This window comes from Bicyclus anynana, chromosome 22 (genome assembly GCF_947172395.1).
Source record: "Bicyclus anynana chromosome 22, ilBicAnyn1.1, whole genome shotgun sequence".
Classification (NCBI taxonomy): domain Eukaryota; kingdom Metazoa; phylum Arthropoda; class Insecta; order Lepidoptera; family Nymphalidae; genus Bicyclus; species Bicyclus anynana.
In genome coordinates this window covers 13,109,142-13,126,680 of record NC_069104.1, presented here as the reverse complement: position 1 = coordinate 13,126,680, position 17,539 = coordinate 13,109,142, and the positions used below count along the sequence as shown (strand labels likewise).

Below are 17,539 nucleotides of genomic sequence, written 5' to 3'. Positions count from 1 at the left end.
CTTCACCGTTTGAGACACGTGATATTTAATTTCTTAAAATGCACACAACTGAAAAGTTGGAGGTGCATTGCCCCGGACCGGATTCGAACCCACAACCTCCCGAATCGGAGGCAAAGGTCGTATCCACTGGGCTACCACGGCTCTCAAAATAAATAATAATAAATTGATAAAAGGAAATATTGTTTTTATTATGCAACAAATAAAACGAAAAAAAAAACAATTTAGACAGCACTTCTTGTGTTGCAGAATTTAAGCAACAACAATTTCAAAAACAAACATTTTAAAAGATTTTCACGTATTGATATGCCATGAATTTACCGCCCAAAGTCGAGTTAATATTTAGAAATCTTAGTTTTAATCAAAATTATGGATCTAATGCATCTACTTAAAAAACTATTTGTGTAAAAACCGGCTATGTGCGTGACAAGGTTCCGTAGACTAAATGTTAAATGAGGGCGTTAAACCAAAGTAAACACAGAATTGAGAACTTTACAAGTCATTTTAAAACCTTGAAAAATGGAAATTAAATAGTATAATGAGATGGGCAGCACGGCCTACCTACTTTGCTTTTTTCCATAGATGGGATTGAGAAGCTGTCGGGCACAGCTAGTAGCCAGTAAGCAAGTTATAAAATTAAAGTAGGTAAACAATATAAATAGACAGTTTAGCAGCGCATGCGTTAAATCTAACGCATGCGTATTAGTTTCCCAATAATGGTAATATTTGGGGCAAGGTTCCAATATCAGCAATGGGTTGACGCAGCCGAACCATGAGGGGTGGAAGTTCTGAGCGTTTGGTGGTGCGATCTTCGCGACGACGGGGTGACACCCGCGCCAGGCTCACCAGATATATCACTGTGTTGCTTGCAGCGCTTCTGGGAGGTGGAGGTTCCGCGCTACTCTTCCTGGTGCCACTGTATGCTGATCCAGCGCTTAGCGCTTTAGCCGCTGACTTCGATCCTATTCCAGCGGAGTGCGTGACTGAAAGACGCGACGACAGACTCGGTTTGGACAACTGCACTTGGGCATCTTGTAGAGAAGGCTGCACCAGCGATGCGTACAAATGTATCCAACTCCACGTGAAGTATAAAGCTCAGGCGGAAGATTGGCGTCCCGCTGTGTTATATGTGAACATAAAGGGATGTGGGTATCCTCCTATTGTGAACTGCGAAAACTTCACCCTCAGTTATGGATACGTAGGAGCCAGGTAACAGTATTTCTAAAGTTTAAGTGATACATTTTTAAATACTTTAAAGTGCTTTTACTTAATTCGCAATTTATCACGTAATTATTAATAGGTAGGTACCTTTTGCTAAAGTAAACATGGTAAGGAAAGCATAATCAATAATTACTATTAATCGTATGATTAGCTACCTACTAGTGAATTCAAATCCATATTTATTTACTTAATTTTTAAAGTTAATACCTACTCATTTCAGTATTCTTGATTATTACTTACATCCATTGATCTAATATCCAATCTATTTCAGGTATCCTTGTTACTGGTCTCGCGCAGATACAACAGTGGTGGTGCCGAGGTGGTCTCGTAGCGAACAAGTGGCAACAGTGACAAGGACCTTGGCCATCCCGTTGTTCCTGTCAGGATGTGCGGGTATAGGACTGTGCGCTTTGCACTGCGAGTGTAGACCTAGACGACGCCGACGTCCACCGCGCAGGCCACCGCGTGTACCAACCCTAACACTGGATGACACGGCAGTATACCGGCTAGCATAACCTGGCATTTGAATCATTTATGAGATACATTTTTTTCGATGAAAAACTTTGATAGAATCATTGATGATCAGCTCATTCAAAGTGAAACTAGGAATTGATCTTGAGGATTACTTAACATCCCAATAAGCAACCTTGGTGTTGGCATGTCAGAAGCCTTTTAATGCTAGCTTGATTTCTTCACATGCATATACTGATACCGTTTCCATGCCTGGTGATGCTATAGCATATTAAAGGTTATTGACTTTGAATCTTCCATTAGGTAGAGCATCTTACTTTTAGCCAGTCATAGTAAACTATTATACCCTGACAGACCCTGACACATAATGGTACCGCGATTTTTCAGCTCGCATAACTTACTTACAAGTATTTCAATGGTTTATGATTTCACAATTTATTATATCGTATACTTGTTTGACGTCCTACTTTGAAGTTTTTAACGATGAGTTCATTTTAAATTAAAATTGAGCACTTTGTATGCTAGGCCCGACAGGAATGATATATATTTTTTACCTACTTTGAAGTTTTTTTTAACTATAGGTGTAATAGATCAGCACACTCGAAGAGAAACTGAGAATCGATCACGAGCCAGGCCACTAAGCGTACCGAGGTCAGGCCAGCATTTCAAGGTCAGCATCATACTTTGCATATGCTAAACGCGTTCCAGTCTTTAATATTTCGGTAACGATAACCATTGAAATTGACTGAAAATCTTCCATTAAGTTTTAATTTCAGTCAATAATAACGATTTAAACCAGGAGGTTTTGTGATAGCAAGACCACTGTAAATGTGGGTAGACCTTTGCTTTAGGTAGTGGTTTAAAATTACATTACATTAGAAGCGATGCAACCTTACCCATGTCTTTCAAACATCATACTAGACTATCCTAGGGTTGCCAGTTTTTGGAAAAAAATATATTATATGTATATCTTTAAAGGAACATTAGTCGTGGTTTTTTAACATGACCAATATTCTCTCTTTTCCTCCCAGTACTTGATTTTTTCGTCGCTTTGCCAACACATTGATGGGTACCCAATGACCATATGGTTATGAAAAACATGTGCCCAACGCAGTGACGTGCACTTCATTGACTCAAAAATGCACTGCCTACAATAAGGACTCATTACAAAATTGGATTTGAGAATGAATTTGCCATTTTGTATAATTTGTACGTCTAATACCAATCCTAGTTGAATATTTGTTAGGTACCTACTTCGCAACTCGATAAACTCGTTTTAGAATAGCATTTTTTTCATTTGAACATACGTATATTCTATAGGTATATTTCGATACTTGTAGTTACGTTAAGTTACGTTATCCCTTGTTCACGCCATCCGCGCGAAAATTGCGCGGAAAATTAGAAAAAGGGGTAGGGGTAGAAAGTTTACACCGAGTTTCACGCGGACGAAGTCGCGGGCGTCCGGTAGTTTGGAATAAAAAATACTGCAGACCCAGGAATGTTCAAATAGTCTTTAGAAATGAAAATATCTTAGACGAAAATGCGTGCTTATGACTTTTTTTTAATGGCAACCCTAGTAAACATATCCAAAAAATGTAAAAAAAACACTTCAACCATGCCAATTAGACGAATGCACTGATTAATTATTAGCATCATTAATTTTTATATAGTTTTCGTTAAAGGTATAATATTAGAATAGATTAATAAGCTCAGAGGAATTGTGATTTTTCCCAGAAATTATGTGCGATATTTCCCGCGCTTATCGAATTCATAGCTTATTATTTTTGTCGTAGTAAGGTTTAGGTGTGTATACGTAATTTTAAGGGGATTCAGCACAACAAAACCGCATTTTTAAAATTGCATTTCACTTTTTGTTTCTGCTTTACTGACACGCAAACGTGCCTACGTTCACTTTACTACTTTAATCAAAACCAAAACAATAAAATCATTAATGAAAAAGACACACTAAAGATATATTCGTAGATGCTCATTATTAAAAAGAAAAGATATCGTCTACTTGGCTTGGTCATAGTGGACTTAGCGCTTGCGATAGCCAGACATGCCTCATTTTTTAACTTCTGCTTCTGCAATAAGGCTAAAGATTTTATATTATTAGACAAGTCACTAACGCGTCGAAACAGAGGCGAATAAAAGTGGCTAATTGTCTTGAATTTATTTTGTCGCATTTTCAACAACGAAGATTATTTAAACAAATGATACCTACCTAAATATGTTATACAATGACGAGTTGTGTTTAGGAACTGTAAAAACTGTTTATACTTACATAAATATATAATGTAAGTAAACACAAAATTGTTCATGTGTGCGCTCAGTGGAGTAGCTAAATTCAGAATCACCTTTTTGCGGTGATTATGTGGGCACGTAACACGTCTATAGTATAAAAATGGTATAAAATATCATTGATTTATCACTTCAATAAGTAAAAAATGAGGCAGTTAAGACTGGCTGTCGCACTCTAGTTTTACAACATTCTGTGGCACCAATTTACACAAAGTTCTATTTTTAAATACGAAATTGTTATGTACCAACTAGAAAAAGAGTACCTAGGACTTTTGCCGCCAAAACCTACTACCTATAATGTACCTATTAATTAAAAAAGTTTATTGTGTGATGAGAGTATAATATTATATTAAAAAATAAATTGATGTTTAATTTATATACCTCAATTACCTATACCTAGGTATAGTAAGCGTCCTGTACTTTGAACTCGTACAGGAGTAAGAGGTGCCGAGTAACCATATATACTGAGAGGCACAATTATCCGCCCACTTTAATATACTCGCGTCATATTAAACTGCGGATATTGTGTATATAATGTACATTGTGTGTATAATGTAAGTATATTGATGCCATTTCAATCACGTAATTTATGGCGTGCGATTTCAGTCTCTATTTTCATTAGCCAAACTAGTTTTCATTATTAGTATTATCAGCCTCTTTTATGGTTCGGTACAGGGCTAGTGTCTATAGCCATATAGCACGTCGATCTTCTTTCGACAATCGCAAACGCTTCGAAAATTGAAAAATGTATGGGAATGACATTCATTACCGACAGGTCACGTGATCAATTTATTGATTGGATCTGTGATTCCCATACATTTTTTTATGTACTTATTCATGTCTCAAAAAAATGTTTTTTTTTAAATCTAGTTCAACGGTAATTAACTATTTAAGACCTCTTTTAACTGGGTGCCTATTGGTTTACTTTTTAACCGACTTCAAAAAGGAGGAGGTTCTCAATTCAGTCGGTATTTTGTCTATTTCTTTCATACGTCGTTTGGTCTGCTGGGCTTTTTTTTTATTATTCTTTACAAGTTAGCCCTTGACTACAATCTCACCTGATGGTAATAGATGATGCAGTCTAAGTCTAAGATGCAGGGCTGCCAATTTCATAAAGAATTTACTTGTTTTAGAGATATTCAAAAGAAAACTACGTAATTAAGTACAAAAAATCGGCTTTATTTTTAACTTTATATATAAATCCAGCATACTTACAACAAACCACCACACACTAAACAATAGACACGACAAACGCGTCTCTTTACTTTCTTCTAATAGTTTAAATAACCAGATAAATAAATGTATTAAACCGCGTGGCTTGTTATAAGTGTGTTTCCACTACATGGAATACAGTGTTTTTAACATCGGAAGCACGTTACATTTTTAATTATACATCCGACCGACATATGTACTGTCAGCAAAAAAAATTGTCGATTAATCAATTTCTATGAGTAAAAAAATTGGCTTTGAAAAATTACTAAACATTGGGTTTATTTGCTGACCTTACATTACAACAGACTTAACAAAGGTGAGGTTCGAGAAATATTACGATAAATTTTTACAATGGTAACTTTGTAATAATAAGAAAAAAGCATTTTTTTTGGTATAGGCATAACAAAAATAACCCACAAAACACATTTTGAGGGAGGGACGTAGCTATTGCGTCATGTACAATCATAAAATAAGAAAAATATTGTACTGTTGTGTTGTATAAATAAATAAAAAACAGTTTCTCAGCATAATAAAAATCTAAAAATTTGCTTTTAAAATATATAGGTTCTCCTAACAACTCACAAAAAGTAAGACATCATTAATGCAGAATAATTAAAAGAAATAGCTACGTCCACTGCAATCGAAATAAATTACGCGGTTCCAGCACATAAATATGTAACGTTAACAAAAAAAAACTTTTTTTAGAATACAATGACACAATTAAAGGAAAAAAGATGATTTTTGTAACATGTTTAAATTTGATTGCACAGCCGACTGTCAGAGTTAATACTAATAGAAAAATATTGAATAGATAGCAAAAGAAGACATTCATAATTGTGAAATAAGTGAAAGATATGCAGTTTTTTATGCTTATATTCACATGAATCCTGATCACGCTTGATATTTTTTTCGTAACTGAATATCAAAGCAAAATAGATCTTATGATAATAATCATATAGTCTATTATAACTTAATAAAAGAAAATATCAGTTACATTTGGTCGGACAAACACCGACAGTCACCTTTGCAGTTTATATTTTCTTATTTTTTTTCCTTTATCTGTGTCTAAAACACTATTGTGTAAAAAATAAATTAAATACATTCAACATTCTTTTCTATTCACAATTTCACAACCTCTCGCCATCACTAACAACCCTTATAAAAAAATAAATAAATGTATTTTTCATTTTTATTAATTCGCTAAGGCATGTATCGCACTAGAAGCATTTCAGTTTTATTAGTTTTTCTAAGTTCCTTTATACATTGATACTTTATATATTTCTATCCAACAATACTTTTAGTACATCTAACCTTATACTACAATCATCACGTTACTCGTTTTTTGACAGGTTATTAACTGTCAAAAAACGAATAATATGGTGATCTTAGTTCAGTTTACGATTTACCTTTTCACCCTTTTTTTAAGACACATTGAGGTTTGAATCATTGAGATCTCGATCATTTACAATTTTTGCATAAGATCACATGGAAAACCAAAAAAAAAACTTCCATAGGAACAAATTTATAAAATTGAAACTGCCAAGAGACAGAGATCGATTACATGAGATTAAAAGTCCCGCATTTGTAATTAAATATGCGCAAACTAAGAGGTAATCATGTCCATACAACCAAATAATGGTTATACGAAAGTTAATTGAAAAAATCATAATTGAGAACTTTCTCCTTTAGAAAATATAAACGCAACGAAATAACAATTCATCGACTATTTTCCTCCATTAGTCAGAGCAAATAAAAAAACTTCAACCATCTAGTGCAATATTTACAATATAACATAATCTGTATGTTATGCAGATAAATTAAACTATTAAATACTAGAAAAATATATTAAGGTGATGTTTTACACAGGAAAACTTTTCATTACTTTGGAATTATTTAAATTATTACAAAAATGGCCAAAAACCAAACTGTTATTTCACAAAATCAAATTATATTAAATTATTATTTAAATTATAACAGTCCACCCCACTCAGTAGTATTAAATCAACTAAAATAAAGATATTCAAGGCATGTATTCGCCATTTTGTTCCTACAACACTTAAAACGTTCTAAAGTACGCAACAATACTCTACTTTTCACTGGGAGGACTGCTTAAACTATAAATTCTGCTAAAATCACAGTTCGACTCACAATAATTAAAAAATCACCTTAAAAAGAAAATCAACTAAGTAAGTAATTATATAAAATTATTCATTTGTTATTATGAAATGAAAATAGAGACATTGGCTTTGGCAACCATCAGCCTCTACAAAGAAGCCTAAATTGTATTCTTTTTAAAAAAATCACATGTATTTAAAACATGTGTACGTATAGTGTGACACAAAAGAGTAGAAAATAAATGGGGTGCTCTACTTCATTTATTGTCGTTCATATCAATGATGTTAAATGTTAGATGTGTTACTAGTTCATGATAAATGAGGCGCTCAAAAGAGGAAATTTCCACATCTCAATGTTAGTTGTGGTCAACAACAAACATTATTTAAACAAATAATACCTAATTTTAGAAATCTGATAAAACTATCAATAATGATTGGTTGCTCTATGATGATCCTTGTGATAATGACAGTGATGTGGAGTTGCCACCCAGCGAGTTTATTAGTTCCATTTTTATTAATTTCTACTCTTTTATATCGCACTATAAATGCTCGAATTATCTTTAGCTGGACGAGCAATAACTTACAATAGATGATGATAATTTTATTATCATTCTCAAGTGATTTGTTTACACTTCGCCGCGTGCCGCCATACATCGCATTCTCAATGCTCTTTCTCTTTGTCTATCAGTCTTAAAAATTACTTACACACTGGGCCTTGAATTCTGTGACATTGAAATATTAACAACACACAGGAAACTGTTTATAACTTATTTTTTGCCGGCACCAAAATCCAAAAATATAAAAAAAAATTTTGCTCAGTCTATTTGTAAGATATTGCAAACAATCATGAATAAAATACATAATGAATTTGCGTTCACAGGCTTTGGTTTACATGGATCATGCCAACACACGGGTGTGTTAAGATTTTAATGTCACAGTGTAACAGGCCTAATATACGCAAATATGTGAAGTTATTGATACATTATATAAAATAGCTTACATTATAATATATTTACGGCAGTATTATTTCGATTATACAATCTCTTTTTGTTAGTTAATTTATTCGAATCGCATACATTTGAGTATAACTGTTAGATAGGATGAAGAAAAACAAAATTTCATATCCCATCTCAAAATATTGTGATGGACAATGAACAAACAAATTTTTTTAATCGATCTATATTGATATAAACAGATGATGATGAGTGACATTCATTTTAATAAATTATTATATTTATTTTAAATAAGCTTATATTTGGGCATTTCAAAGCACTCATTAGAGAGCGTCTTTTTAGAGTTTACGTACATTTTTTAACCAATACTTTCAATCTCATGATATATATTGCTATCTTTTTAAAGTTTTTGAATTAAAGATCATGAATATGACAGTATTTGTTCCTATCTAACATTACAGAATATGTTATAAAATGTGGTATGTTAGTATTTTTTGGATTAATAATAATTAATAAAAAAGCGATAGTAAAACCAGATTATAGTAGTTTTTTCACTCTTTTCAATTTAATGAACGGAGTATAACAATTTTAAACTACTCTGAATTATTATATAATAAGTAAGAATGTTTAATATGTTTAAGCACAGTGTATATTATTTGCCACAGATATTATATATGTTTTAGATCGCAATATTTTCGCAATCTCAAATTATTTTTACTTTTCTGACATTACTAATTAATTTTTTTTTTAATCATTAACGCAATATTTGACTAAAATTAAACTAAAAGATGATTAAGATTTAATATTACGAGAGGTTGGACCAGGGCAGTGTGAAAAACCTCTACAAAATAACATGAACTAAAGAGGTAGATATATTTTTTTTAATAAATACATATCAGAATGTTCAGCTTTATAATATGTGTGTAGTTTACAAAAAAATTGGGGCAGAGGAAAGTTCTGAAGGTCATTAACTAATTACAGTCATTATAGATGGTTATTTACGTCACTTATTTGTTAAAGCGAGGTTTATTAACAGGACAGTTGTCAAAAGTAAAACATTATTCGTCAACACGCTAATCTAAGCATCATATTAAACCGAAATTTGACATGCAACCGTCAACTTTAACATAACAAATTGCAGAGTACTACTATTTTAGCGCTATTGCGAATAACCAACCTTGTTAGAGACAGAAACAAAATAACGGCACTAAAATGCACATAATGACATTAAAACAAGAAAATAATACAACAAATAAATGTAATGAACTGGTGTTCTTTCACAGGGGCTTACTTGTGACCATGGTTTTTAAATAATAGCCGTTTTAGATGCATTTTATGTAAGTAATCTTTGACATTTTCAGTTTTACTGCCATAGTCTGCACTTCTCTAGACTGACGTTGTAACAATCAAAGACCATTTTCAGTAACACAGAGGAAATTAAAGTAAATGCAAAAACATAGGAAAATTAAGTTCATCAGTCTAGATGTGATTTTGTTGAGAATATACCTGTATAAAAAGGCAAAAGCGCAATTATAACACAAAATGCAAACATAACAAATGTAATAGAATTTTGCAGTTTCACTGATTTCAACAGGTTTTCCGTCGTCCAAGAAACAGTCCCTAGCACTGTTAATTGAGAAATTAAAAAGAAATCAACCGTCATCCGTACCAAAGCCACAGACTAGATGAAACCACAAACAATCATAGAACCACCTGAGACAACTGTGACGTTAACCGATACCTTTTCCTATCCAACTCTACGTTACTATCTAAGCCACGTTTAACTGCAACACCGGCAGACGGTTGCACAGAATCGTAACCAGATTCCAGCAACCTGTTTGACCGACAGAACCTATAGTCAGCCGGGTTGTTGACCCTTTGGGTCACATCGATGGGCAGTCTATATATATTAGTGTATTGCAGGTTTGGTACATCTGACAAATTTGTATCACTGACATCTAAGACGGAGGATACATCCTGCCTTCTAGAATGTTGGTCTATGAACGTAGAGGATACATCTTGCCTTCTAGAATGATCTAGGAACGTAGAGGATATGTCTTGCCTCACCGGATGTTGTCTATACGATGTGTCTATGATGCTTATACGGGACGATGCGCTGCAGGAACTTGATGGCGATATCTGGTGGCTGGGTGATGTACAGGGTGTTACGTTTGGTGAAGTCTTCGCGCTACTGTAGCCTTGATCTAGCTCTGAGTCTGGATTTTCACGGGATTTCAGCTTTTGCATCATTCTGTGAATAAAGTAATGTTAGTTAGCAACTTTTTTATAACAAGTTGATATTGGAAGTTAATGTCCTTTTGTCAGTTTCGCTTCGCTGGTGTAAACATTGTGAGAGGATATCAACCAAATGGGACATCAACTCTTTTTTCTTATAGGCCTTTTGATTCATCATGAAAAACTGTGAAAACGGAAATTTACTACTTGACAAATTGTTCTACGCCACACTAAAGCATACTAACATTTTAGGATCACATTCTTGCATTAAAGTAATTTTGAATTATTATATAAATCCTGCAGGATTAATAAAACAAAAATTATGTCAGGTTATATTCAATCTAGCAAAAATCCCGCTAGCTTAACTAAAATCCGCCAAAAGCTATCAAGATTTTGTGTCTCTTATATCCTAAGCTTATATCGCATATATTATGACCTAGCCAAAAACTTATTCTTATTATATAAATATCATGAAGTAGTTTACTTGTGAAGTGCGGAGTGCCGGTTGCAATATCTCACTGGAATGAATTGCATATGCAATATTACATGGAAAGTCGGAACTTTTGGAATTACATTGCATGAAAACATGAAAAGTTTTTTTTTAGTTAAAAATAAATTAGTTATACAGCAGGCTTCTATAAGTGGACACCTTGAAGGCACGGGAAATTGATGTGTATAATACGTACTTATATTAAAACTACATTCACATCACTGTATTATAATGCGCCTGCGCTGCATCGCATCCAACTTCAGTCATTAAACGGGTAGCTAACGGAACGGTTGTTCATTTCTCTTGAAGTACACTTCAGAAATACTCCCGAGCACCCTGTATAAGCACTCACCGCTGCAGCAGCCGCGCCAGGGGCGCCACGGTGGGGCGCTCGCGGCCGGCGGCGGCGGCCAGCCACGCGGGCCACGCGCTCAGGCCGAGCTCGGCTCGCGCGCACGCCACGCAGGCGCAGCCCACGTCCACGCACTCCGCCGCCTTTAGACGCACATCTATAACACACACAAACTCTATTATCTTATCTTTTTTTCTTTACAAGTTAGCCCTTGACTACAATCTCACCTGATATCTAAGATGGAAGCGAGCTAACTTGTTAGGAGGAGGATGAAAATCCACACTCCTTTCGGTTTCTACACGGCATCGTACCGTATCGTACGTCTTTGCGGGTAGGGTGATAACTAGCCACGGCCGCACACTCCTTAGGAATTGATTTTTTATATATAGCCCCCGGTATGAAAAACATATGGGCATTAAAATTCGATGAACGAATGACAGCGTTACGTTTTAGTGCGCGACCTTATATATTCGATTCAATGTTGCGCACAAGTCTTCTCTCAGAATGAGAGAGGTCCACCACGCTGGCTGAATGCGGATTGGCAGACTTCACACGAAAATTCTCACATATGCAGATTTTCTCACGAGGTTATTCTTTTGCCGTTTGAGTCGCGTGATTTTAAATAACTTAAAATTAAAATGACACACAAAACTGAAAAGTTGGGAGGTGCATGCCCCGAACCGGATTCGAACCTACGTCGTGAGCATTTTTGGAACTTTCATGGTTATTACTGTTAAAAGCCACTTAACCAGTGGATTATGAATTGTGATCATTCAGCAATCATTTGCTCATATGCATTATTTAACCTAGTAATTATTATTTATAGTGTGGCTGGCATTTAATAGTTTGATGGTTTTTAATGAGCCTACCTTACCACCCTTGGTGCTGCCTCTAACGATTTTTTTTTAAACCATTTACAGGATAAAGGCTCATTAAAAATGTTTCCTTTATTTACAACAACAGAAGAAAAGAGTGACATATGAACAAAAAAAACAAACTAATCTTACCAGACAAAGTTATATCCAAATACGCTTCCAAAAGTTTAGCTCCATCACGTTTGAATCTCCTCACAAACTTGGGATGCCTCGTGGTCAAGTCGCAGTCGGTGACCACATACTGTGCCAGTAGAGACGCGAAGGTCACCGGAGTGGGCGCCAGCAGCCTCCACTTGACGTGCTGGCCCACCATCCACTCCAGCTGTCTGAAGGCCTTGCCACATAGCTGGACTCCGCTGACTTTTGATAACGTCTTGAGTGTGGGTGCCCTGCTGAAATTCTCTTCGCTTTTTGCTGTAAACAAAAAGGTTGATTTCAAGTGACAACATACTTAGCTTGTAGTGCAGAATTTCAAATCACTTGAATATTTTCATTTACTTTGTTTAAAATATAAATATACATTTTGTTTTCATTTCTAACTGTCGCTTAACAGTGATATAAACTCAATTGAATTTTTCCACATACCAGCATTCATTGTAAGCACTCCAGGATTTGCCTACCCTACAAGTTTTAACTTTGGGGAGTGATGAGTTTGCTTATTGATACACTATTAGTTATTTTTAGATGGTTGAAGGTGTGGCAGTTTTAAAGAACTTTTTTTTTAATTTTTGATTCCCTATTGTAAAATGAATTCAATGAACTATTAATCTGGAATAATCATCCCCAAATATAAAAAATGTAGCCCAAAGTGTTATTACTTGACTTGTTTATCCATACATATCACATTCATCACAATTTTGTACAAAAAATTAAAATCGCGAATAGATCAATTATTAATCAAGATATCTCATAAACCCCACAAGCTTTTAAAGTGAAATAAAGGCTGAAAATACTCTACAAAAAAGAAGGTTTAAAATGACTGAATGAATGGTTTTGTTGCTGTCAAAGAAATTCATTTGGGTACCACAGCCCCATACAAATTGATTAATCTCTTAATCTAAGAAATTCTCACCTGCCAGACTCAAACAAGCCAACGCAACGTGAGTGAGCCGGTCAGCTCTCAGGCAGTGCGCGTCCATGAACAAGTCGAGCTGTGCCACAGCCGAGTGCAGGGAGGCCTGCGTGAGGCCCAGCTTCTTGCTCACATCCCGCAGCTGCTGGACCAGGGAGCCTCGGAACTCCAACTGTCAGACAAATTATTCATCCATTATTATCATTATATCTGTCGTTATTACTGCTGAAAATAACCTTTCTATTTTGAAACAATACATTTTATGAATTTGGATTCAAAATTTTTTATTTTTGTATTATCTGACTTTTTTCACCATCAATATACCTATGTCCTGCTTTATGCTTAGAGGCGTCTTTATCTATAGCGCAGGGGGTGCGTGGCACCCGGGCGCCGCGATCTTAGAAGCGCATAGTATCTAGAGCTCTTCTTAAATAAACGTGTCTAGTTAGGTAACTTACAAGGTATTTGTTTGCTGCATAGTCAGTTAGTGGTAACTTGAAGTGCTGTTTGTACATATTCCGTTTTAACAGTGCTCAGCACAGTACTAGAGGGCACTAGAATGCTGATTGCACACGGGCGCTACGTGAGCTAGAGACACCTCTGCTTATGCTGGTACTATAAGCCTTGTATAAACAGTTTTTAAAGACAAGCCATCACTGACTGACTGCCAGCACTTGTGGTATGAGAGCATCAGTCTATTTTTCAAGCCAGTGAACGAACAACGAACATTCCTCAAATCTCCAAACCAGAGTGAGGATATGTGTAAATACACACTGGCACATATCAGTGAATCTATGTGTTTGTTCATGTTAAGATTTTCTATATATAGAAAGAAAATGGGATAAGGACAAAACATTAAAATTTAGTGAATATGTACTACAAATAGCCTCTGAACTACACATAAGGGTTCCTTGTTGACAATGACATTGGAAGCCCAAAAAGATCAGCTCCTAATGGGTTCAAAATCAACTATTCTTTGTTACAATATTGTAAACATGATGTAATATAAATTATATGTTATGAAATCTATAATGATAGTTATAAAGTAACATTAAGCACCAATTCAATGCAATGTTGCATCAGATTACATTCAGTTTCACAATAGTTTCTCCACATTATACTTGATCTGTTATTTGTCATCAACACAAAACACATATCTGTTTAATAAGTTATTAGCTGTAGATTTCAGTTTTTCTTCCCTATAAATGTTTTTTCTTTATTTTTCTTTAATATTATTTTTTTCCTGGATTAAAAATATACCCTCATCTCAGTGAGTTTGGAGTCACAAAATACTGTGGAACACACACATACACGTGCGCAAGCACAAAAGCGTAAATTATGACATTTTCAGAACGAAATTCTTGCTCCTTTAATTTTTTCATAAATTCGATCAAGTGGGAAAAAAAAACGGTTGGCTGGATTGAATTGAAACTTTGTAAGGTTTTTGTGGGTATATTGAACAGTAAAAGGCACACTTAACGTCAGTGGTTTCCGCAATATTTTTGATTGGGCGCTTGATTTTCCAAAAAACGACAAAAAGCCCTTTTTTGGATGCTTTTTCAAATTCATGTAATGATTGAAAAAAATTTTTTTTTTCAAAATTCAATTGCCAATCCTTGTAGAATGTTTATTCAAGTTTTTGAAACCAACCTCAAAATTTCTGTGCGATCATTGGTTGCTGAGATATTGGTAATCAAAGACAAAATGATCTTTTTCCATTCAAACATCGATATCTCAGCGAGAATTGCTCGTATCGAGATTTAAAAAAAACGAAATTAAATCTGAATAAACAAGCTATCCGGTCCATATGGAGGTTGAGTCGAAAAAATTTTTTCCACGTCCGTAGATTAAAAAAAAAACCAAAAAAATTTCGAAAATTTTTTTTTCGGTGGTTTTCTTATGATTACTCGAAAAATATTTTCAAACTCAGATCCAAAAATTAAACACTTAGAGCTACAATTTGCTTTTTATTTTTTTGCTGTACGACCATTTTTGTATAAGTTACAGCCTGTTGAAAATCCCCCAAAAATTTGGATTTTTTTTCTGCTCCCTTAATTTTTGTGCATAGTATATATAAATTATAAGGAATAAACACATTCGTTTGCGATCAGTGTTTTATTGATTTCTATCTTTAGTGACATGATAGAAACCCTAGCAAATGGTGTACACTACATTTATGATAAAGTTATTAATTATTTTATTATTATAGATAGGCTTATATGAAATACATATGTATTTTGTAGAATAATAAATAAATAAATAAAATAAGTAGTTTTATTTAAAATTGGAGTCTTTTTCCTCACCTGTGGTGACTGAAGATGGATGGGTTGCTTCTCAGCATCCTGCTCCAGCAGTGTCTTCCAGATGTCCTTGCTATATTCACAGTGATACTCCTCCTCAGGGTCTGTTAGTAGCTGCAACAATAGTCACAAGTTCAAAGTTTGTCTATTAACAGATGAAAACCTGCCTCACAGGCCCATTGGTCAGTTTATGTAGCTTTGGATCATGTGCTTCTGGATTTGAGTCCTGTATGCCTAGCAAACAACATATCTTGTGAAGAGAAATTGACAAATGTCAACCAATAGCAGCACAACTGGAAATATCCCTATCTCCTTTGTTGAGATGGGATGGGGACTTGCCATTGGTTGACATTTTGTATATTTCTCTTCATGCAATAGGTTGTTTTTTCATTCAAAATCATTCAGTCCAGACTCAGTGATGTGTATCCACATATGACGAATTCTATTTTCATATTATTAGGTTCAAATTACTATACAGATTTATGTACAATACCTATGTGTCGAACTCCTAGTCTGCTTCAAAGTCTGAACACAAGGCATATAGCACAATGTATAAAAACATTTTGGTGTGTTGCAACTTCAGAGCAGGCTATGTTTGGTGCATTCATAGACTATTACAAATACAAATAGATCTTTTCAACAGTTATGTTATTTCTATTCCAAGTGGTGGGATTTTTCCTAAACAAAATATTTATTGATATCAAATACAAAGTAAAGAGTGGGTTGTACTATAATAATAAGTTAAAAAGTTTCAGTTTGCAAAAAGTACTTGGAGGTTAATGACATGCAATATGGATAAAAACACTACATATTGTAGAACATTCTATAATACAAAATCTCTGACAAAGTTGTCACAAAAACACATTTTCAGTAACGAAATAACATTTTTTTGTTTTGTATTATTTATTGGACTTACGCTGGTGTCCGACTTGGTGTCCGAAACTTCTTGTTTCGGCGGGGCATTCTCAACTGGCGCGTTGTTTCTAACGCTGGATAGATTAAGCTTAGCCATATTTAACGTCTCCATGTCTCCTTTTAAATGCAAACACGAACAAAACACAAAAGAAACGCTTTTCAAGACACGTAGACTTCGAAATGACAGCAGGTAACTCGAAGTTCGAACCACGTGGAAACGGATGTCAAAAAACGCTAATTATCACAGCCCTATGTGGAAACAATCTTCATTGCACTCTCGACGTGTTTATCATGCTGTTTCGCTTCTTTAATGCACGGAAATTTCACTGTAAAAGCAAATTCTACGAATACTCATGATGCAATGTGCGAAATGTGCTTGACATTGCGTTGCAAAAGTTCAAAGCGAGAGCGACCCATCAAATTCCACACACTCACAGCGACTAAAAAAAATGATTTTGAGAATGTATACGGAATGACAGTTGACAGTTTCTATTTGACAGATGACAATGTCATTCAAAATTGACAGCCGTTCCACCACTAGCCATAGTATAAAAAAATCTTTACTCGTATCAAATAGGCCTTTACTAATCACTATCACAAAAGGATGATTTGTAAAGAGCTCTTTTAAATAATAAATTCTTTGACTAGAAGCCTATCAATGTGTGCGAGAAGCCAAGGTATATATATTTTTTGTCTGTTAGTATCACCAAGAAGGATCATGCCATAAATGGGCATTTCGTGAATTTCTACAATGCTACCAATATAACAACAATAAAATTGTCATAGCTGCTAGTGTTGTACTTTACCGAATACGAATTTTCTTTTTTATTTATTGATTAAAAATAAAAATATATTTTTTTCTTGTCACATAAAGTAGAACAAAAACAAACGTACGCTAAGATATGAAATCATTGTTTTTTTATTTCACCATTAAATTTTACATTGTTATGTAAATGTCACAAAGATTGACCTCATAAAATAAAAGGACGCACAATCATGTAGAAAATGTCACTTAAAAAAACATACATAAA

General features: G+C 34.5%; 2 protein-coding genes across 2 annotated transcripts; one reads left to right on the top strand and one right to left on the bottom strand.

The window, feature by feature from the left end:
* Positions 1–654: 654 nt before the first annotated feature.
* On the top strand, positions 655–4,351 carry LOC112049670 (protein tipE). The gene is made up of 2 exons (XM_024087658.2): positions 655–1,206; positions 1,490–4,351. The coding sequence occupies exons 1-2, from the start codon at positions 770–772 to the stop codon at positions 1,731–1,733; spliced, it is 681 nt and encodes a 226-aa protein (XP_023943426.2). The 5' UTR covers positions 655–769; the 3' UTR covers positions 1,734–4,351.
* A 797-nt stretch (positions 4,352–5,148) lies between these two features.
* Positions 5,149–16,962, bottom strand: LOC112049663 (uncharacterized). Its single transcript, XM_024087646.2, has 6 exons — positions 16,510–16,962; positions 15,597–15,707; positions 13,294–13,465; positions 12,354–12,635; positions 11,347–11,503; positions 5,149–10,520 (listed from the first exon to the last, which is right to left on the bottom strand). The coding sequence occupies exons 1-6, from the start codon at positions 16,618–16,620 to the stop codon at positions 9,971–9,973; spliced, it is 1,383 nt and encodes a 460-aa protein (XP_023943414.2). The 5' UTR covers positions 16,621–16,962; the 3' UTR covers positions 5,149–9,970.
* Between the last annotated feature and the right edge of the window lie 577 nt (positions 16,963–17,539).

Excerpts from the sequence above, each read along its gene's own strand:
- LOC112049670 (XM_024087658.2), top strand. The coding sequence starts at position 770 with ATGAGGGGTGGAAGTTCTGAGCGTTTGGTGGTGCGATCTTCGCGACGA. Across the intron at positions 1,207-1,489 it reads TATGGATACGTAGGAGCCAG|GTATCCTTGTTACTGGTCTC; the intron begins GTAACAGTATTT and ends AATCTATTTCAG.
- LOC112049663 (XM_024087646.2), bottom strand. The coding sequence starts at position 16,620 with ATGGAGACGTTAAATATGGCTAAGCTTAATCTATCCAGCGTTAGAAAC. Across the intron at positions 12,636-13,293 it reads GGCTTGTTTGAGTCTGGCAG|CAAAAAGCGAAGAGAATTTC; the intron begins GTGAGAATTTCT and ends TTTTGTTTACAG. Across the intron at positions 10,521-11,346 it reads CTGGCGCGGCTGCTGCAGCG|AATGATGCAAAAGCTGAAAT; the intron begins GTGAGTGCTTAT and ends CTTTATTCACAG.